This window comes from Phocoena sinus, chromosome 19 (genome assembly GCF_008692025.1).
Source record: "Phocoena sinus isolate mPhoSin1 chromosome 19, mPhoSin1.pri, whole genome shotgun sequence".
NCBI lineage: Eukaryota > Metazoa > Chordata > Mammalia > Artiodactyla > Phocoenidae > Phocoena > Phocoena sinus.
The window spans coordinates 2,571,291-2,593,826 of record NC_045781.1 but is presented as its reverse complement, the minus strand read 5'-3'; the positions used below and the strand labels follow the sequence as shown (position 1 = coordinate 2,593,826).

Sequence of the window (22,536 nt, the reverse complement as noted above, 5' to 3'; positions counted from 1 at the left end):
CACACAATAGAAGGAAGCCCCGAGTAATTGTTAGCTATGATGAACCAGGCACTGTCTTAAATGTACTTGTGGGTGTATCTCTTTGACAATCCTCACAACCCCAAGAGCACATATGATAAGATCCCGGTATCAGAGATGAGAAAAGAGGCACAAAGTCACCTTGCTAATAAGTGGCATAGAGAATTAAAAACTACAAAGTGGTTTTGAGTCTAAACACTGAGCCCCAATAGTGGAGGGGCTCCCAGGTCTTTCCGCAGGCCAGAGAATCTTGGAGGAAGGGAAGGGAAGAGGATATCCAGCACATGGTATGCTCCATCAAGTATGGATTACATAAATCTGTCCCCTGGGGTGGTGTTCTCACGTTCCTATAACTTCATGTCTCCCCAGGTCGCGTCTCTTCTCTCTTCCAACTGGTCCTCCTTATCGCTGGCGCTGAGGCTCTCGGCCTCGGGTAAAGATGAGTGACGTGAGCTGGGATTCTGACTCTTCCCACCGCTCTTCCTCATCTCCTTCCCCACCTCCTTCCTCCGCTCACTCGCCTTCTTTCTTCCCGTCCTCTTCCTCCTCCGCTTTCCCTTTCAAAGACGGAGTCATGCTGTACATGGTCTATTTAAGCAAGGAGAATCTACAGAGGTTCAAGCAGCTTTTAGTGGAAGAGAGCCCCAGACCTGGCTCTCTCCAGATCAGCTGGGACCAGCTGAAGACAGCCCGGTGGGCGGAGGTGGTTCACCTCCTAATCGAGTCCTTCCCTGGACGCCTTGCTTGGGAGGTGACTCACGACATCTTCGCCAAGATGGACCAGGCAGAACTGTGTCTTCGGGTACAGATGGAGCTGAATGGTGAGTGAGAATCTGGTATACAAGATGGGGTTGGGCTTGGGTGCTACAGAACTAAACGCTTCACTAGCCACTCCTATGTAGATACACTATATTTACACTTTATTTTCTTATACATCTAAATATGCACATACATAGATATATACACATATAGCACATACATACATGTATATTAAAGCGTTTATTTTTTTATTTCTGTCGACTATGGTTTTATTTTTTAATTTGGAAATTGGCTCCCTTTTTCATTGAAGTATAGTTGATTTACACGGTTGGGTTAGTTTCAGGTGTACAGCACAGTGATTCGTATATATATATATTCTTTTTCAGATTCTTTTCCATTATAGCTTATTACAAAATATTGAGTAGAGTTCCCTGTGCTATACAGTAGGATATTGTTGTTTATTTTATTATTTTTTAAGTTTTTATTGGAGTATAGTTGATTTACAGTGTTGTGTTAGTTTCAGTTTCAGGTGTTAGTACAGCAAAGTGAATCAGTTATACATATATCCACTCTCTTTTAGATTCTTTTCCCATACAGGTCATTACAGAGTATTGAGTAGAGTTCCCTGTGCTATACGGTAGGTCCTTATTAGTTATCTATTTTATATATAGTAGTGTGTGTATGTTGATCCCAATCTCCCAATTTATCCCTCCTCATACCTTTTCCCTTTGGTAACCATAAGTTTGCTTTCTGTGTGTGTGGGTCTATTCCTGTTTTGTAAATAAGTTCATTTGTATCATTTTCTGGATTCCACATATCTCTAATTCCATCCATGTTGCTGCAAATGGCATTATTTCATTCTTTCTTAGGGCTGAGTACTATTCCATTGTATGTATGTACCACATCTTTTTTACCCATTCATCTGTGGATGGACATTTAGGTTGCTTCCTAAATGCACATACATGTATATTAAAGTGTTTATGTGATTTACATATGGGTGTGTGTGTGAGTGCAGTGTTTGGCTGGGCTGTACATTTATATGTTATTAAACACCCTCCTCAGGACCTTCTGACACACCACCATTTTCACACTTCCTAACATCAAGATGGGAGGTCTAGGTAATCTTCTTCTCCCTGAACTAAGGTGGTGAGAGAATGAGACTCGTGAATGACGTGGCTGCCGCTATCCTAAAAGGTCCCATTACCTCCATGTTGCTCTCCCTGTTCTGTCCACCTTATAATTCCAATGAGGGGCTCTTTGTTTGTCTGTTCCAGACATTTTACCTAACTTGGAACCAGAGGCCTTGAACCCAAGAGAAACACAAATGATCTTGGAGGAAGATGAGGCTGGTATGTGCTGGCCCTGTGCAGATTCTGGTGGAAAACAGGCTATGGGTGGGGATGAGAAGCCCAGTCCCCAAGGCAAGGCGGGTTGTAAATGCGTATGTCTAGTGTCCCTTCTGTGAATCAGAACTTCGGAAAAGAGAGCAGCTGTGCGCTCACCTAAGCGGGAAGTCCGGCCACTGACCCAGCTGGATGCAGGGGCTCAGGCTACATCCTCGAGACATCACTCTCTCCCTCCTTCCATTGGATTCAGTCTTGAGTGGTCCCTCCTCTGCACACTGGCCGTTTCTGCCACCAGCTGCCCTTAGCAACACCAGCAGAAAAACAGAGTGCTTATTTCTCATTTGTCCAACACAAGTCCTGGAGCTCACTCCCCTGAATGAACTGAGACCATGAGCTCCTCGATGAATGACGTGGTGAAATGCTCTGGCAGGTGGACACTGGCTTATGTGCTTATGAGACAGCTTGATGGTAGGTCCAGCCACTGTCCAAAGTACTGGTCAGAGAGTGCGAAGGGGGCAGTTCTCCAAAAAATTTAGTGTGCTGTTGCCAGGCTAGGAATGGTCAGCAGATAGGCAAACACAGCAGCTATCTTAATCCATCCCTCCTTCCCCTACTCCATTATCCTGGACCATCAAAGTAGGATTCTAGGGAACTCCCTGGGGGTCCAGTGATTAGGACTCAGCGCTTTCACTACTGAGGGCCCAGGTTCCATCCTTGGTTGGGAAGCTAAGATCCCACAAGCCGTGTGACGCAGCCAAAATAAAATTTTAAAAATATATTTTTTAATTTAAAAAATACAAATAACATAGGTAAAGCTACCCCAGCCATCTTCTGAGAATTAAGAAATAGGAAGAAGGGACCAAAAGAACTGTGGTGCCAATAGAAGCTATGGGGTCACTGAACCAATTTCAAGAACTTTATAACCGCCCCCCACTTCTTATGTAAAGAGCAGTTCTTGCTTTGTCTAAGCCACTTCAAGTTGTCCGTTCTGTTCCTTGCAGCTTCTTAATTGAGGCCCTGCTCTCCGGAAACGTGCGTGATTGATGCATTGTGTCCTGGAGCTGGATGTAGACGTCAAGCCTCGTTTTCTGGCTGTTCGGTCAGTTCTCACAAACAACTGACGCTGTACCCTGTATCTCTCCCTTCTCATTCATCCAGATAAATTACGGGAGTACAGACTACACTTGATGAATGAATATTCGACCCTATGGAACAGCACCGCTTGGCCTGGGAACCACATGGACTTCTTTTACCAAGAGCTACACAGAGAAGAGACGTTCTTACCCTGTCTACTTCTTCCCAGAAAACCTCAAGGAAGACAGCCCAAGACTGTGGTTCTTCAGGGGGTCGCCGGGGTTGGAAAAACAAGCCTGGCCAAAAAAGTGATGTTAGAATGGGCAGAAAACAAGTTCTATGCCCACAAGCTCTGGAACGCTTTCTACTTCCATTGCCAGGAGATGGACCAGTTGGACGAGCAGAGCTTCACTGAGCTCATTGCACGCAAGTTGTCCGGGTCTCAGGCTCTGGCGTCCAAGATCATATCCAGAGCAGACCAGCTTCTGCTCTTCTTTGACGGTTTTGAGGAACTAACCTCAACCCTCATAGATAGACCAGAGGACCTGAGTGAAGACTGGAGCCAGAAGGTGCCCTGGTCTGTCCTCCTGACCAGTTTGCTGAGCAAAAGAATGCTTCCCGGGGCCACGCTAATCATCTTCCTTAGGTTTACCTCCTGGAAGAACTTGAATCCCGTTCTGAAATGCCCGTCTCTGATAACCCTTACGGGGTTTAGTGTGCCTGAGAGATCCAGGTATTTCAGGACGTACTTCAGGAACAAGAGCGAAGCCGATGAAGCCTTGAGTTTTGTCATGGGAAACACCATTCTCTTCTCCATGTGCCAGGTCCCTGTCATCTGCTGGATGGTATGTTCTTGTCTGAAACGGCAGATGGAGAGAGGAGCAAATCTCCTGCACACATTTCCAAATGCCACAGCTGTATTCGTCTACTTTCTTTCCAGCTTGTTTCCAACCAGGGTCAGAGACCTTTTCAATAAGACTCACCAAGAACAATTGAAAGGTCTGTGCTCCTTGGCCGCAGAGGGTATGTGGGAAAGGAGATGGGTGTTTAATAAGAGAGATCTCAATCTGGCCAGACTGGATGAAACAGACATCGAGACTTTTCTCAGCGCGAATATTTTTCGAAGGGTGGTGGGCAACAAAGACCTTTACGCCTTTGCCCACTTGAGCTTCCAGGAATTTTTTGCTGCCTTGTTGTATGTTCTCTGCTTCCCACGAAGACTCAGAAATTTCCATGTGTTGGACCGGTTCCATGTCCTACGTCTGATAGCACATCCCGGAAGAAAGAGAAACCATCTCACCCAGATGGCACTTTTTTTATTTGGCCTTTTAAATGACACGTGCGCTCTAGCCGTGGAGCAGGTGTTCGGATGCAAGGTGTCCTTGGGCAACAAGAAGAAATTGCTGAAAGTCGCAGCCGAGCCACATGAATGCGATCCACCAACCCCACACCACGGGGTCCCACAGCTATTCAACTGTCTGCATGAAATCCGGGAGGAGGTATTTGTGAGTCAGATCCTAAACAACTATCGTAAAGCTACTTTGGTCATCAGCAGAAGTAAAGACGTGCAAGTGTCTGCCTTTTGCCTCAAGTTCTGTCGACGTTTGCAGGAGTTAGAGCTGACTATCACCCTGATCATCACCAAAGCGAGCAGGCTCTACCCGGATCCCCTTCCTGCCTCTGGGTAAGTGCGCCCATCTCTCCCTTGGTAGATTCACGGTCCTATCGGGGACCTTGCTTACCATCTCCTGGGCATCTAGGGCGACCACCTCCGTCTTGAGGGGATCCCTTGCACATGGGACTTTCAGTCTAAAACAGAACACAACGTAAAATAGGTAGCAAGTAGGACGCAGCTGCATAGCACAGAGAGATCAGCTCGGTGCTTTGTGACCACCTAGAGGGGTGGGATAGGGAGAATGGGAGGGAGACGAAAGAGGGAGGAGATATGGGGATATATGAATAGCTGATTCACTTTATTATATACAGCAGCAACTAACACACCATTGTAAAGCAATTATACTCCAATAAAGATGTTAAAACAAACAAACAAAAACAAACAGAAGGTGTTCCTGGGGTGCCGATTTCCACGCTAAAACTGGGAGAATCCTGGAGAAAAACAAGATGAGTGGTTCACCTACCTTGCCTCTATGCTGCACACCCTCCTTCCCATGTATGTGGGGACTCTGTTTCATCTATCACCCCAATTCTGTATTTCATAAGCCTTTTAGTCTCTAAGGAAGTACTGTCCAACGAGACTTCCTATGATGGGGAAGAATGAAGGAGAAAATTCGAGGTGTTCCCAGAGCCAAAGACGCTACGTGCAGATCTTTCTCTGGGTTTTGGATTCTGGCTCACCGTGCCCCTCCCCCACCCCCCAAAAAGAAAGAATAATTTTCCCTTGTTCTGTACCTATATAGAGTTTTTTCTTTTTGGTAACAATTTCATAAGCACAGAGTAAGATATGGATGATATTTTGCATCCTAATCTCTGCCCTCATATAAATCCTAAGTGATTAAAAAGCAACTCCTTTTTTCCCTAAGTCATAGGACAATATAAGTGAGGCCACGAGTCTTCCTGGAATGAAATGAAAAATCCTGTAACAGTTCTGCTGGGCATCTTCTTAAATGAGGGCATCTTTTGAAAGTCACAAAGGGGTCTGTGATCATAAGGAAGCCCTGGGTTTGCTAGTAGGTTTTCTCAAGCTTAATCTCTAACGATGAGCCCTTTTCTCTTTTTCTCCCACACAGACCAGAGGGCAGTGATAGGTGTTATCTCTGGTGGCAAGACTTCTGCTCTGTGTTTAGGACACATGAGAGTTTGGAAGTCCTGGCTGTGACAAACAGTACTATGGATCCTGATTCAGTGAAGGTCCTTTCTACAGCACTGAAACATCCACACTGTAAACTCCAAAAACTGATGTGAGTATAAAACAAGTCCTAGTTGGAAGGAATTCCATGGAAACAGTCTGTTTTCCTCTCTGCTCACGCTAGATGTGCTCAAGGCATCCACGTCCATAGGTTTTTTCCCTAGTCTTACTGAGATATAACTGACATATAACACTGTAGGTTTACGTTTTACAGCATAATGACTTGCAAATATAATATATTCTGCTCATAATATATTGCAAAATGACGAGCACATTAAGTTTAGTTACCATCCATCACCTCATACAGTTACCAAAATGTTCTTTCCTAGTGATTGAATGGTCTACTCTCTTAGCATCTTTCAAATCTACCACACAGCATTGTTAACTACAGTCACCCCAGCACTTATTTGTCTTATAATTGGAAGCTTGTACCTTCTGACCACCTTCGCTCAATTCCCCCACCCCCGCCTCTGACAACCAGAAATCTGATCTCTTTTTCTATGAGTTTCGTTATTTTTTAGATTCCACATGTAAGTGAGGTCGTTTTTCTAAAGAAGACACACAGATGGCCAACAGGCTCATGAAAAGAGGCTCAACATCACTAAACATTAGAGGAATGCAGATGAAAAACACAATGACATATCACCTCACACCTGTCATCAAAAACACAAGAGATAATAAGTGTTGGTGAGGATGCAGAGAAAAGAGAACTCCAGTGCACTGTTGGTGAAAACATGAATTGGCGGCCACTGTGGAAAATGGCATGGAGGTTCCTCAAAACTAAAACTCCTAGTTGTTTTTACTGCCTGAATGGTGATGTGCTAAGCAGGTACTTAGTATGGTGTACCACTGCATTCCTTTGGGGTAAGTACTGTTATCCTGATTTTTTTAAAGGGAGAACCAGAGAGGTTAAGTGACTTGTCTGAGATCACACAGCTAGTAAGCTTTGGGGAACGCTCCCCATCTCAGGTGGTCTGAGGCTCGCCTCCTCCATCACCACACCACACTTCTGTGATGAATCACGCTTAGCAGGCCCCTGCGTGTCACAGGTCAAGATTTCCATGAAGGAGGGAAGAAGGTGAGCCAGATCCAGTTGCAGTTTGGCGGGCTCTACGAAATGAAAAATGCATGTACACCTTGACCCCAAGGTCCACTTTTGAAAATCCACCCAAGGTAAATACATATACACATACTCGGAGGAATGGTTGAGAACATCACTGCAACATTATCTTCAATAGCAAAAAATGTACAGACATTTATGTAGCACTCACCCTCTGCTGGGCTGTCTTAGGTCCAGCATTACATTTCAGTGCTCTTAAAACTCACAGCCATCCTAAAGAAGTAGGTATTTCATGAGGAAGCTAGGGCACGAGGTTACACAGCTGGTATGTAATTGGAATACAGATTTAAACTCCAGAATCAGTTCTCTTAGCTATCACCTTATACACCCTCTCCCTATGGTTTTTAAAACCCAGAAACTCAATACTTCATCAAAATTCCTTGAAATAGCCCACTTGACCAGTATCTGACCTATTTTCTCTCCTGTTGTTATAATGATTATCATTAACTCCCATTGTTTTAAAAAGATTATTTTGACGTGGACCAATTCTTCAAAAACATTTATTGAATTTATTACACTATCGTTTCTGTTTTATGTTTTGCTTTTCTGGCCGCAAGGCATATGGGAATCTTAGCTTCCGGACCAAAGGTCGAACCCACACCCCCTGCATTGGAAGGTGAAGTCTTAACCCCTGGACCACCCGGGAAGTCCCTAGCTCCCATTTTTTGAGTGCCTTCCTTTCTACATCAAGCCCTATGCATAACCTCTCACAGGCATCACTTGTGTTAATTCTCACGAACGTCCTAAGTGGAAAATGTCATGAGCTTTCTCGAGTATGTGAAATGAATCTCGGGGAGATTAAGTGACTCACGTAAGGTCGTCCAACTAGGAGGCTGAGCTGAGAAGAGAATCCAGTTTGGAGCCTTGGGCTGCACAGAAAGGGGCCTCATGCATTTATGGACTGATTGAACGAAGAAGAACTAATTAGCGAATGGGGAAATGTTGGTCAAAATGTACTATAGGGCTTCCCTGGTGGCGCAGTGGTTGAGAGTCCGCCTGCCGATGCAGGGGACACAGGTTCGTGTCCCGGTCCAGGAAGATCCCACATGCCGCAAAGCGGCTGGGCCCGTGAACCATGGCCTCTGAGCCTGCGCGTCAGGAGCCTGTGCTCCGCAACGGGAGAGGCCACAACAGTGACAGGCCCGCGTACCGCAAAAAAAAAAAAAAAAAGTACTATAAACTCCCAGTTAAACATTGAATACTTTCTGGGGATCTAATGCACAGCATGGTGACTGTAGTTAACAATACTGTATGGTCTACTTACTTGAAAGTTGCTAAGAAAATAGATCTTCAATGTTCTCACCCCCCAAAAGAAATGGTAAGTATGTGACCAGATGGAGGCGGTTAGCTGATGCTCAAGTGGTAGTCATTTTGCAATATGTAAGTGCATCAAATCAACAAGTGATGTACACTAAACTGATACATTGTTATCTGTATCATCTCAACAAAGCTGGAGGGGGAAAAAAAACTAATTAGCCACCTTGATTGTGGTGATGGTTTCATGGGTGTATGAACACATCCAAACTCATGAAATTGGGTGCATTAGGTATATGATAGACGCACTTTTTTTGGTGTGTCGATTATACCTCGATAAAGCTGTTCAAGAAAAAAGAGCTGATGGGCTGATGCGAGCCTGTGATAACCAGACACTGCTTACCTCTGCAGCTTTAGGCACGTGAGTCCCCTCGTGTTGAATGAAGACTTAATCAGGGTTTTGGTGGAAAACCAGTACCTGAGATACTTGGAAATACAAGACACGGAAGTGAGATGCCAGGTCATGGAGTTTCTGTGCAATGCCTTGAAACACCCCCAGTGTTTTCTACAGTGTCTGAGGTGAGACTGGGAGGGATGGAGAGAGAACCCTGGTACCCAGGCGGTCCGTTCAGAGGTGGGGGGTTACGTGCTCAGCGTGCCTGACATCTTACGGTAATCAGTTGTCAGTTTCGCTCAGCTTTTTTCTTTTATCAAAATATAGTTGAGTTACAATATTGTGTTAGTTTCGGGTGTACAGCAAAGTGATTCAGTTATACATATATATATTTTTTTAAATAAATTTATTTATTTATTTTTGGCTGAGTTGGGTGTTTGTTGCAGCGCGCAGGCTTCTCGTTGCGGTGGCTGCTCTTGTTGCAGAGCACGGGCTCTAGGCGTGCGGGCTTCAGTAGTTGTGGCTCGCAGGCTCTAGAGCGCCGGCTCAGTAGTTGTGGCATATGGGCTTAGTTGCTCTGCGGCATGTGGGATCTTCCTGGACCAGGGCTCTAACCCGTGTCCCCTGCATTGGCAGGCAGGATTCTTAAGCGCTGGGTCACCAGGGAAGCCCTACATATATATTTTTTTAACATCTTTATTGGAGTATAATTGCTTTACATTGTTGTGTTATACATATATTTTGGCAGATGTTCATCCATTATAGGTTATTGTGAGATATTGAATATAGTTCCCTGTGCTATACAGTAAACCCTTATTGTTTATATATTTTATATATAATGGTGTATATCTGTTAATCCTAAACTCCTAATTTATCCCTCTCCCCACCCCTTTCGTCCCTTTGGTAACCATAAGTTTATTTTCTATGTCTGTGAGTTTGTTTCTCTTTCATAAATAAATTTATTTATATCATGTTTTAGATTCCAATATAAGTGATATCAAAATATTTGTCGTTAAATCACTTCACTCAGTGTGATCATCTCTGGGTCTATCCATGTTGCCGTGAATGGCAATATTTCATTATTTTTTATGGCTGTTCACTCAGATATTTTTTAAGGTGACAATTTCATATATGTGTGCACTGTGAAATGATTGCCACAGTCAGGCTACATAACCCATGTGCCACCTCACAAAGCCACCATCTGAACACTTGAGATCAACTCTCTTAGCAAACGTCAAGTATACACTACAGTCTTGTTAACCATCGTCACCATGATGTACATTAGGTCTCCAGAAGTTATTCATCTTATAACTGGAAATTTGTGCCCTTTGACCATCATTTCCCCCACCCCAGCCCCTGCAACCACCATTCTACCTTCTGGTTCTAAGTTTCACTCAGCTTGAAAACTACAATATGATGTCCCAGGGGTGTCTGAGATAGAGAAACCACAGCCTTAGGGGTGAGCTTGGGCCAGCCCACCCTGGCTTGCAAGAGCTGATTGTTAAACATTCAGGAATTTGGTGAGGGTTGTTAAACAGCATTATTAAAAAACTAACTCACAGAAACTTAGTATCGAATAAATTATATTAAAAAACAAAGGTAATAGTTAAAACTCATTACTTCCTGATTTTTCTTACTATATTATTATCGGTGTCAGCGTTCAGCAAACCTTTTCTATGAAGGGCCAGGTAAGGAATATTTTCAACTTTGCAAGACGTACAGTCTCTGTCACGACTGTTCAACTCTGCTATAACATCTGAATTAAATAGTGGTGACAGAGTGCTAAAATATCCATTGCCAATATGCAAATGAATAGGCATGGTTGTGTTCCAATAAAACTTTATTATGATCAATAATTATGTATTCATAGAGTTCACCAATAACTTTAATGATTTATTAAGTATCAATTGTATTATTAACTGTAATAATTATGTAATTTACTAGTGATTTTATTTATGTAGGAACACTGCAATTTGAATTTCATTTAATTTTCAAGTGTCACAAAATATTCTTTAACTATTAAAAAAAATGTTAGGGATTTCCCTGGTGGTGCAGTGGTTAAGAATCTGCCTGCCAATGCAGGGGCCATGAGTTCGAGCCCTGGTCTGGGAAGATCCCACATGTCACAGAGCAACTAAGCCCGTGCGCCACAACTACTGAGTCCGTGCACCTTAGGACCTATGCTCTACAACAAGAGAAGCCACCTCAATGAGAAGCCTGAGCACTGCAACAAAGAATAACCCCCTCTCGCTGCAGCTAGAGAAAGCCCATGTGCAGCAACAAAGACCCAACACAGCCAAAAATAAATTTTAAGTTTTTTTTTTTTTTTTTGCGGTACGCGGGCCTCTCACTGTTGTGGCCTCTCCCGTTGCGGAGCACAGGCTCCGGACGCGCAGGCTCACTGGCCATGGCTCACGGGCCCAGCCGCTCCGCGGCATGTGGAATCTTCCCGGACCGGGGTACGAACCCGCGTCCTCTGCATCAGCAGGCGGACTCTCAACCACTGCGCCACCAGGGAAGCCCAAATTTAAAGAAAAATTTTAGATCACTCAGTTCACAGGCTGTACAGGACCAGGTGGTAATGCAAATTTGGTCCACGGGCCATAGTTTGACTGAATCTCATTCTTTATCCTGAAAATGGTTTGCCCAATAAATGTTAAAAAGAAGTTGTGTTTCAGGGGCAGAATCAAGTCCCTGGTTTGGAATTAGAGCCCGACAGTTAGCCCATGCCAATTTGTCATGGCCCTGAGTGTGTATTATTTTCTATTGATTATTTGCAATTCAGACGCTGAATTTGATGCGGGTTCACTCAGGCAAGATGGAAATCACCCCTCCAGTCACTCTTGGGTGAAGAACAAGGATATGAGACAGTAGGTGAGGTCTAGGTGGCTATGTGGGTACCATTTTCCCCAGGAGCTAAGGTTCAGTGTTTTTGCGTGGCTTCTGTAGGTTGGAAGATTGCCCTTTCAGCCCGAGAAATTGGGCTGATCTCACCAGGAATCTCAAAAACAATGTTCACCTGAAGACTCTAATGCTGAAACGTAGCTCCCTGGAGAGGTTTGAACCATGTCACCACCTGCCAGTGGCCCACCTGGAGAAGCTGTCGTAAGTCTTTTTGTGGTTGTCATGCTGTTGCCCAGTTGTTTGGTAGATTGAGTGTTTCTAGGAGAAAAACAGAAGTGGGGGAATGTGTGTATAATGGAGCAAAATTAAGTCGTGATTGTTAATGACATAGATGGGGCAATGAAGTCTTGAGCTGAGAGAGAGACAGACGGAGAGACAGAGACAGAGAGACAGAACTACATAAAAGTACAAATTTGCACCTAATATCCTAGAATATATAACTATAATGAGCCTGATGTACCCATCATCCAGTTTTTGAAATAGAGCCTTAACCGTACTATTTTCCTTCCCCACTGATCATATCAATCCCCAAGTCCATGACCCCCACGCCCCCATAGCCATCTGAAACAGAGCACAGTTTTGCAGTGCTTTGAATTTCACATCAGTGGCCTCATTGAGCAATGTGTGCTTTTTCCCATCAACTGACATTTTAGTCTTCATCAGTGTTTAGTTGTTTCTATAGGCTGTTCCTCTTTGGTGCTGAATGATAACATTTGTATGGATGTGCAACAACTTAGGTGTCCATCTTACTTGCCACCGAGGGTTGAGCTATTAACAACACACACACACACACACACACACACACTGACACACCGACACAGGCTAGGAGAATTGCCACGTCATGGAGAGCATTCATCTTCAGTTCTACCAGGCTTGTTTCCAGACTCTTGGTACCAATTTGCAGTCCCACCAATGGTGAGTATGAAAGTTCCCCCAACTCCAAATTCTCATCCGACTCTTGTTACTGTTACTGCTTTTGCCAATCTTTTGAGCAGAAAATAACATGTTATTGTTTATTTGTGACTCAAGTACCACTTTATTATTTTTTAATTGAAGTATAAATGAATTACAATATTATATGAGTTTCAGGTGTATGACGCAGTGATCTGATATTTTTCTATGTTACAAAATGATCTCCATGATAAGTCTAGTTATCACCTGTCACCATACAAAGTTATTACAACATTAGATACTTTCTTGTTTACATTTGCACTTCCCTCACCACACATGAAAACGTTTTCAGGACCTTCCTATACATGTTAGTTTCTCTAATACGAGTGCCCGCTTCTGTCTTCAGTGCGTGTTTCTATCTTTCTTTACCTTGTGAGATGGTGTCTCTTCCCAGGTCACCTCCACATACGTTATTTACTGTTTAGTCATTGCTGGTCCCTTTCTCTTCCCTCTTCATCCCTCTCTGTAACTGTTTTCCTGATTCCCAATTGCTTCTCACATCAAAGTTCTATCCTCCCCCTTAAATCTGGGAAGCCCTAAGAGCTGGTAACAGAAGTAGGATGAGGCGTTTGCATTTAGAAGGAAAGCCCTGATTGAAATCTTCATCTCTCAGCACGAGACAAGGAAAATCCTGTCGGGGGCGTGAATTAAATTACACCCTGTCTGTGTGTGTCTCTCCCACAGGTTGGAGAACTGTGACCTCACGTCACTTTCCTGCAAAAGTCTTATCTCTTCTCTTGCGAGTAACAAGAATCTGACCCATTTGAGCTTGGCAAAAAATGCCTTGAAGGACGATGGGGCAAAACAGCTTTGGAATGCCTTGCAACGCTCTCAGTATCCTCTGCAGAGGCTGGTGTAAGTCCCCAGATGTCCTCTTTTTGGAGCTCCCCGGAGTAGAATAGGGCAGTGGAGAGCAACTGTGATATATGTGTCCGTTTATGCAACATACTTATTAAGTGCCTACTGCATTTTAGGCATTGTGCTGATACTGGAAGAAAGCATAATGAAGAGGAAGGTGGTTATGATTTCAGTTTCAGAGGCAAATTATCTAGCGGCAGAGTTCTCAAACTGTGTGCCGAAGTACCCAGGGGTGAACTCAGAGAGGCGCTGCAAGATATGTTAAATGTAAGAGATACTGACATCTGTTCATCACGGCAAGAACTATTAGCGTGAGGTAGTTCTGTTCTAACATCAGGTTGTGCTACCTTCCTTTCAATGATGTCATATCTTTGCGAAGCTCCTTCTTTAGCAATCGCGATCACCAGAGCAAGTGCATTGCAAAAATGTTTTTTAACAGATTTTATTTTATTTTTTAAATTTTTTTGGCCATGCTGTGCGGCTTGTGGGATCTTAGTTCCCTGACCAGGGGTTGAATCCCGGGCCCTCGGCAGTGAAAGCGTGGAGTCCTAACCCGTGGACCCCCAGGGAATTCCACAGAGCAAAATTTAATGAAGTACAGGGGTGATGTGAAAAAAGTGAGATGCTAAGGAGGGCATAAATGGAGAAGGTTTGGGAACCTCTGATCCAATGTATTCCTCTAACTCCTAGAGTTTGGGAGTGAGTGTTATACCTCTGAGATCAGAAAAATGTAATGTGACCTGGCTTTCTGCTTAGAAGTGAGTCATGTATCAACCTCAGTGATATGGACCAGCATACATACTAAGTGATATCTTGTTTGGTGTTTATCTCACTCTATCCTGAATTCTTGAAATGACTTCCCCTAGGTATCAGGGCACATTGGCTGTCATTGACAGAAATTAAACTCAGGCTGTCTTAAACCGTAAAGAAATTTGCTGGCTGGTAAAAGCAGAAATGCCGAACTGACACACAATATCCCCTGAACCCATTGAAGCTTTCAGGATCCCAAAAAGAAGCAGGAAATGGTGCAGCTGCTTCGGAAGACAGACGGGTATCTCCTCAAAAGGTTAAACAGAAACGTAACATGAGTCAGCAATTCTACTCCTTGGTATACATGCAAGAGAAATAAAAACAAAATCTGCACAAAAAATTGTACACGGATTTCCATAGCAGCATTATTTGTAGTAACAAAAAAGTGGGAAACAATCCAAGTGTCCAAAAGCTGATGAATGGATAAAGTGTGGTCTCTCCATATGATGGAATATTATTCAACCATAAAAAGCAACAAACTATATTAATACATGCTGCAAAGTGGATGAACCTTGAAAATATTATGCTAAATGAAAGAAGCCAATCACAAAACACCACATATAGTATGATTCTATTTATATTAAATGTCTAGAATAGGCAAATTGACAGGAAGAGAAATCAGATTAGTGGTTGCTAGAGCTGGGGTGTGTGGGGGAAGAAATTGGGAATGACTGCTAAAACGTACACCGTTTTCCTTTTTGGGGTGATGAAAACGGTCTAGAATCATGGTAAATGTTGTGCAACTCTGTAAATATACTGAAAACCAATGGTGTGTACACTTCCAATGGGTGAACTATATGGCACGTTAATTATATCTTGATAAAGCTGTTATACCAAAAAAAAAAAAAAAAGGCGGGAAAGAAAGCTAAGGGTGTTTTTGTTGGTATTTCTCTGCAGGCTGAGAAATTGTGCCTTGACCTCTGAGTGCTGTCCGGATATGGCTTCTGCTCTTGATAAGAATAAAAACCTGAGAAGTCTGGACCTTGGTTTTAACAGCCTGAAGGACGACGGGCTGATCCTGCTCTGTCAGGCCCTGATGAACCCTGACTCTGGCCTACAGATTCTTGAGTAAGTTGTCCCCGTTTCCTTCTTTGAGACCGAGTGTCTGTAAAATTCTCTTGGGGTAGAATGTGGGAATGTGTTTTGCACTTCTGGGGTGTTCCCTCCATTTGGTTGGAGGACTTGGAAACTTCAGAGCAGTGGTTCTCAAAGTACAGTCCTCAGACTAGGAACATTTTCATCAGGGAAGTTGTTAGAAAGGCAGATTCTTGCATCATTTGTCTCTCTGTGTCTGGTTTATGTCACTGAGCATAATGCCCTCAAGGTCCACCCATGTTGTCACAAACAGAATTTCATTCTTTTTATCGGCTGAGTAGTATTCCATTGTATGTATATGCCACATCTTCTTTATCCGTTCATCTGTCGATGGGAATAGAGGTTGCTTCCGTGTCTTGGCTATTGTGAATAGTGCTGCTATGAACATGAGGGTGCAGGCAGCTCTTCCGTATCCTGGTTTCGATTCCTTTGGGTCCATTCCCAGAAGTGGGGTTGCTGGATCTTGTGGTGCCCTGAGGATGGGGAACCCCCCAGTCTGTGCTTCACAAACACCTCCCATGATTCCTGTGAATGTTAGAGTTTAAGGACCATTGTTAAATTCTTCCATTCAATGAAAGATAAAGAAGAATTTGTTAATTTTAGACTAATACCTTAGATGGCGAGTCTTCCAAAATCAATGTTTATGCTTAGGGAATCTTTTCTTGTGTATATTTTTTCCTTCTCCTAAAGGTCTCTATGCTAACATGCATACTAGCCAAGGGATTGGAAAGAATTCATCCTATTTTTAATTGTTTTAGTGGTTACCCTAAATATTTAGAAAAGATTTATAGACATCTCTGATGACAAAGGTTGAAACATTTTTTTGAGTTTTTTTTTTATTGGCGTATAGTTGATTTACAATGTTGTGTTAGTTTCAGATGTACAGCAAAGTGATTCAGTTATACATATACAACTTTTTTTTGCCTCTTTCCTACCTGCATTTTCTGTTCACTATTGGTATGATCTGGGTTCTAAGTCTAGATCACTTTTTTCACTCAGAAATGTTAGCTTTATTTTTTATTGAAGTATAGTTGATTTATAATATTATATTAGTTTTAGGTATACAGCATAGTGATTCTGTATTTTGATAGATTTTACCCCCATTAAACATTATTATAAGATAATGGTTACAATCCCCTATGCTGTACAAGATGTTCTTGTTGCTTATCTATTTTTGTATCTCTTAATTCAGTACACCTAATTTGTCCCTCCCCTCTTCCCTCTCCCCTTTGGTAACCACCAGTTTGTTTTCTATGTCTCTGAGACTGCTTCTGATCTCAGAGAGGCGGCAGTGAGCGGTGGCGTGAAGCGAGACCTTAATTCCCTGCCCAGGGATTGAACCTGGGGAGCCTGGATGAAAACCAGGAATCCCAGCCACCACACCCGCTGGCTCTTGCCCCAGTGAAAAATGCATTTCTCACGGAGGCAAAAAAAGAAACCTGTAAAACAGGTACAAAGTTTATTATTAGAGACATAGCACAGCAACAAGTGGGAGAGCACACAGAAACAGTTTGCTTAGTTAGGATAGAAGCAGGGCAGAGACGCACACCCGGAGAGCAAGGGTATGGGTGTCCTCCCTAATGAGGAGGAGACCTGTAAAGAGGCGGTTAAGTCATTCATATACGACAGTTCTTCCGGGGCTTTGTTTACCTTTGGTCAGTTATCTGATTTCTTTTTCCACACCTGACCTTCCCTAGGACCCTCCCCAACCTGCATGTGCAACTTTTTTCCAAGATGGATTTCAGCCCAGAGGCCTATGGGAGGGCCTTAGCATCACATGTTGTGGGGCGGTGCCCCTCCTTTTTGACCCCCAAGGAGCCTTTCTGCACATGTGCAATGTCTCCCTTGCCCCAAGGATGGGAAATACGTAACCTCTTGATCTTCCAACAGAGTTTGTCCCACTCTGTCCCTGCCATAAAAATGTCCAGTGTCTAGTTATTTACCCTATTTCTGTTACTGGTTTTTATATCGAGGTGCAGATCTTGAAATATAGACAGGAATCCGGTCATAAATACGTAGTCCTGGAGTCCATTTGTCTCTTGCTTCAGGAAATGTAAACAGGGGGCTGATAATGAATGTCTGGCCTGGAACCCACCTTCTTCTCACCCAGGGAAGTGTAAACAGGAGGCCAGTTGTAAATGTCTAGCCTGGAGCCCATCTATCTCCTGCCTCACTTTTATTTTGCATATATACTCATTTGTGTTCTTTTTAATATTGCACATATAAGTGATATCACATAACTCTAGAGCATTTAAATCACAGTAGGTTACATCCTTACTTTCTAGGATTAGTCCTGATAATGGATTTCATTTTTGTTAATAATTACTCGAAGGGAGTTCTGGAGGTCACAATTCTTTTACTCCAGAAAGTTAGTCTTGGGTTGGTTTTTTTTTTTTTAATTATTTATTTATTTATTTTATTTTGGCTGCGTTGGGTCTTCATTGCTGCTCACGGGCTTTCTCTAGTTGCGGCGAGCAGTGGCTACTCTTTGTTGCAGTGTGCAGGCTTCTCATTGCGGTGGCTTCTCTTGTTGCAGAGCACGGGCTCTCGGTGCATGGCTTCAGTAGTTGTGGCTCATGGGCTCTAGAGCACAGGCTCAGTAGTTGTGGCACACGGGCTTAGTTGCTCCACAGCATGGGGGATCTTCCCTGACCAGGGATCGAACCCCTGCCCCTGCATTGGCAGGTGGATTCTTAACCACTGTGCCACCAGGGAAGTCCTACTACTATATTTAAAATAATCAACAAGGACTTACTGTATAGCACAGAGAACTCTGCTTAATATTCTGTAATAACCTAAGTGGGAAAAGAATTTGAAAAAGAATAGATACATGTATATGTACAACTGAATCCCTTTGCTGTATGTCTGAAACTAACACAACATTGTTAATCAACTATACTCCAAAATAAAATAACATCTTTGAAAAGAAAAATAAGCTCCTTGGAATGAAATGACTCATTCCGGTCAGAGTGTGATTTCCAGTCTGTGAGCAGCTAGGCTGGCTCAGCTCTCAGGTGAGGGATGTGGTGACTTTTCTGCTGCCTGTTTCTCTCCCACAGGCTGGACAAGTGCCTGTTCACCTCCGTCTGCTGCCGGGCCATGGCTTCTGTGCTCCTCAACAACCAAACTCTGAGATATCTGGACTTGAGCAAGAACGACATCGGGTTCGGGGGCATCCTCCACCTGCGTGAGGCCGTCAGGAAGAGGAAGTGGGGATCTGAGGTCTCTCTGTAAGTCTCCGCTGGGTTCCCTGTGCAGGATGCATAGCCCTAGGAAACCTCCTCATCATCAGTGAGATTCTGGACCCCAAATGCTGTCGGCAGATGTTGCTAACGACCTTTGTTCCTTTCCTGGGGCTTTTTATTTTAATAAATTTTTAATTTTATTTATTTATTTTTGGCTGCTTTGGGTCTTCGTTGCTGCGCATGGGCTTTCTGTAGTTGCATTGAATGGGGGCTACTCTTCGTTGCGGTGCGTGGGCTTCTCATTGCAGTGGCTTCTCTTGTTGCGGAGCACGGGCTCTAGGCGCGTGGGCTTCGGTAGTTGTGGCTCGCGGGCTCTAGAGCACAGGCTCAGTAGTTGTGGCACACGGGCTTAGTTGCTCCGCGGCATGTGGGATCTTCCCGGACCAGGGCTCGAACCCATGTCCCTTGCATTGGCAGGTGGGTTCTTAACCACTGCGCCACCAGGGAAGCCCTCCTGGGGATTTATAGTTTCCTTCATGTGGCTGACAAACCACAACTCCTGCGTGTGAAATGAGGAAATAAACCTGGATTCTACTGTCTGCTCTTTTTTTTTTTTTGCATTTTAAAAATATTTGTTTGTTTGTTTTTTACAGTAGGTCTTTGTTGGTTATCTATTTTAAGTATAGTGTGTACATATCGATCCCAGACTCCCAATCTACCCCTCCCCCCACCCTTCCCCCCAACCCCGTAACCGTAAGTTCATTCTCTAAGTCTGTGAGTCTGTTTCTGTTTTGTAAATCAGTTCATTTGTATCATTTCTCTTAGATTCCGCATATAAGCAATATCATATGGTATTTGTCTTTCTCTGTCTGACTTACTTCACTCAGTTTGATAATCTCCAGCCCATGCATGTTGCTGCAAATTGCATTATTTCGTTCTTTTTTATGGCTGAGTAATTAATATTCCATTGTATATATGTAGCACATCTTCTTTACCCATTCCTCTGTTGATGGATATTTAAGTTGCTTCATGTCTTGGCTATCAGAAACAGTGCTACAGTGAACACTGGGGGGCATGTATTCTTTCAGGTTATGGTTTTCTCTGGATATATGCCCAGGAATGGGATTGCTGGATCATATGGTAGCTCTATTTTTAGTTTCTTAAGGAAACTCCACACTGTTCTCCATAGTGGCTGTACCAATTTATACTCCCATCAACAATGTAGGAGGGTTCCCTTTTCTCCACACCCTCTCCAGCATTTATTATTTCTAGATTTTTTGATGATGGCTGTTCTGACTGGTATGAGATGGTAGCTCATTGCGGTTTTTTAAAATTTTTTATTTATTTATTTTTGGCTATGCCTCACAGCTTGTGGGATCTTAGCTCCCCGACCAGGGATCAAATCTGCACCCCCTGCATTGGAAGTGTAGAGTCTTCACCACTGGACCGCCAGGGAGGTCCCCTCATTGTAGTTTTGATTTGCATTTCTCTAATAATTAGTGATGTTGAGCATCTTTTCATGTGCCTCTTGGCCAACTGTAAAAAAAAAAAAGTAAAAACGTAGCCATCTGCTCTTAAACTGTTTGTTTCTTCATCTTCTCCCCTGTCTTAAACAAATGAATGTGTTATCATCACTTACCAGATCTGCGGCTGTGAAGGGCTTAGTGGATCTTTCTGTTTCCCCATCTGTAATTTTGGGTTGGCATCCTCCTCCAGGAGACACTATGAGGATTGGAAGAAAGTGCATCTATAAGGCACTAAGTTCAGTGCCTGAAACCATCATGATCTCAATTATCGATGGATTCTGGGTATAGGTCATAGGAAACAGCTGGTGTTTTCATTATCTATTGCCCTGGAACAAATTACCTCAATGCTGAATAAGGCAACACACATCTGTTGTAAAATTTCTGAAGGTCAGAAATACGGGAGCAGTTTAACTGGATGGTTCTACTCAGGCTCTTTTATGAGCTGAGTTAAGGTATTGACTGGAGGGTGATGAGGCTGGAGGACCAACCTCCAAGCTCACCCACGTGGCTGTTGGCAGGAGGCCTCAGTTGCTCTCTGCAAGGCTGCTCCTAACGTTGCAGCTGGCTCCCTCCTGAACAAGTGATGGGAGAGGGAAGAAGGGGGAAGGGGGGGGGCAAAAGTCCCCCAAACAGAGCCACAGTCCTTTATTACTGAATCTTGAAAGACCCATCCCTTCTGCTTTATTCTAACGGTCACACAGACCCACTATAGCCCAGTGAGAGAGGGGGCTCCATGATAGTGTGAATAACAGGAAGAAGGATCTTTGGGGCCACTTGGAGGCACCTGCCACACCTTGTAATTGGTGGATCCAAGGCACCTGGGCTTCACCCCTGAGCTCTTGAGAGCTGCACCATTGATCTTGAGCTTGTTGACTTGAACAATATATTCACAGCCTAAAAGTTGAGAGGTAGGTTTTATTCAGTAGGAATTTTTAGGACTTCAAGCCCAGGAGTCAGAGTCTCAAGTAACCCTGAGAAAACTGCTCTGAGGAGGTGAGGGGGGAGCTAGGATATATAGTAGTTTTGCAACAAAGGGCAGGTGGTAGGAACAAAAAATTACTGTTAATAAAAGAAAAGCAGATACCTCGAGTTAAGGCATATAGCACTTTTCTATGTATGGGAAGATGCAAGATTCTGGGCTCACTGAAATCATTCCTTTGGTATGTATCTCAGCTACTTGGGACCAGTGTCCTGTGTTTTCTCATCCTGAGTTCCCTCGGGGCTCACCGTGGGGCGTGGCTGCAGTCTGATGGCTGCTAGATGGCAGGTGTTCTTTGTTTCCTTCCTGAGTTCCCTCGGTGCTCACCAGCTCACCACTGGGTTGCAATCACTGATGACTGTGACATCCTTTGTTTACTGATACGGCAGGCAATATTCCATTTACAGTAAGTCCCCTACATATGAACCTTCAAGTTGCGAGCTTTCAGAGATGTGAACGTGCATTCACATCTGCGTATGCCTGTCTGGCATACACTGTCTCGTGCGTGCGTCCTCTACTGGTTGTGCCTCTTGCCCTCAGTCTCCTATGGCTGAGGATCCTTCAGCTCTGCCATCTCCCACCTCCTCTCCCTCATCCAGTCAGTAACTCTTCTTTCCTGTTCACTCAGTGCCAGCCCCGGGATGCCAGCTATTATACTGTACTTTTCAAGGTACTGTTCTGTAAGATTAAAAATGTTTTCTTTGCTTTTATGTATTATTTGCGTGAAAAGTATTATAAACCTATTATAGTACAGTACTATATAGCTGATGGTGTTAGTTGGGTACCTAGGCTAACTTTTTGGACTTATGAACTAATTGGACTTACGAACGCGCTCTCAGAACAGAATGTGTTTGTACGTAGGAGACTTACTATATCAATCTCATGGGTGGTACATTTCTGTCCTAGAGGTTTTACATATTTTCCAGCACTGCAAAAGAAAACCGAGCATAGGAGAACCAAATCTGATTCTTATCCTTCTCAGGGAGAAGAAACAGAGCGATGGAGCGGATATGATGAGAAGACTGGAGGGCCCAGTCGTGAACAACAAAATCCTGAAGATAGTTCAGGACTGGAAAGATGAGTGCTGTGATAAGGCAGAGTGGACGAATTGACCCGGTGCCGCCCTGCATAATTTTTTCCTGATGAAAAATTGGGCAATGGTTTCCTATTCTGTGGGCCATTCTGAGTCTACAATGGCTCAGTTAGTTCTGGGAAATGGTGTAACGCGTGACCTCCACATAGCTCCCTCGGAGATACTGAAGGTCACGTGTCAGACGTAGATTAGTCACGGAATTGGGGGCACCACGGTAAGCAGCGTTCCAGCTCACTTCTACTCCTGGCTTCTGGAAGTCATTGAATATGTCATGTTAACATTGTCTCTGGGAAATATCTGACTC

General features: G+C 43.7%; 1 protein-coding gene across 1 annotated transcript; it reads left to right on the top strand.

The window, feature by feature from the left end:
- The first annotated feature begins 457 nt into the window (after window positions 1-457).
- Window positions 458-22,520, top strand: NLRP8 (NLR family pyrin domain containing 8). Its single transcript, XM_032613323.1, has 10 exons — window positions 458-839; window positions 2,052-2,126; window positions 3,282-4,881; window positions 5,945-6,115; window positions 8,849-9,016; window positions 11,781-11,936; window positions 13,371-13,541; window positions 15,252-15,422; window positions 18,509-18,679; window positions 22,122-22,520. Exons 1-10 carry the CDS (start codon window positions 458-460, stop codon window positions 22,249-22,251), a joined length of 3,195 nt encoding a protein of 1,064 aa, XP_032469214.1. The 3' UTR covers window positions 22,252-22,520.
- Window positions 22,521-22,536: the final 16 nt, after the last annotated feature.

What these genes read in the sequence shown, in the direction of transcription:
- NLRP8 (XM_032613323.1), top strand. Translation starts at nt 458, where the DNA reads ATGAGTGACGTGAGCTGGGATTCTGACTCTTCCCACCGCTCTTCCTCA. An exon ending in GGTACAGATGGAGCTGAATG is followed by an intron (nt 840 to 2,051) that starts GTGAGTGAGAAT and finishes TGTCTGTTCCAG; the next exon opens with ACATTTTACCTAACTTGGAA. An exon ending in TGTTTTCTACAGTGTCTGAG is followed by an intron (nt 9,017 to 11,780) that starts GTGAGACTGGGA and finishes TGGCTTCTGTAG; the next exon opens with GTTGGAAGATTGCCCTTTCA.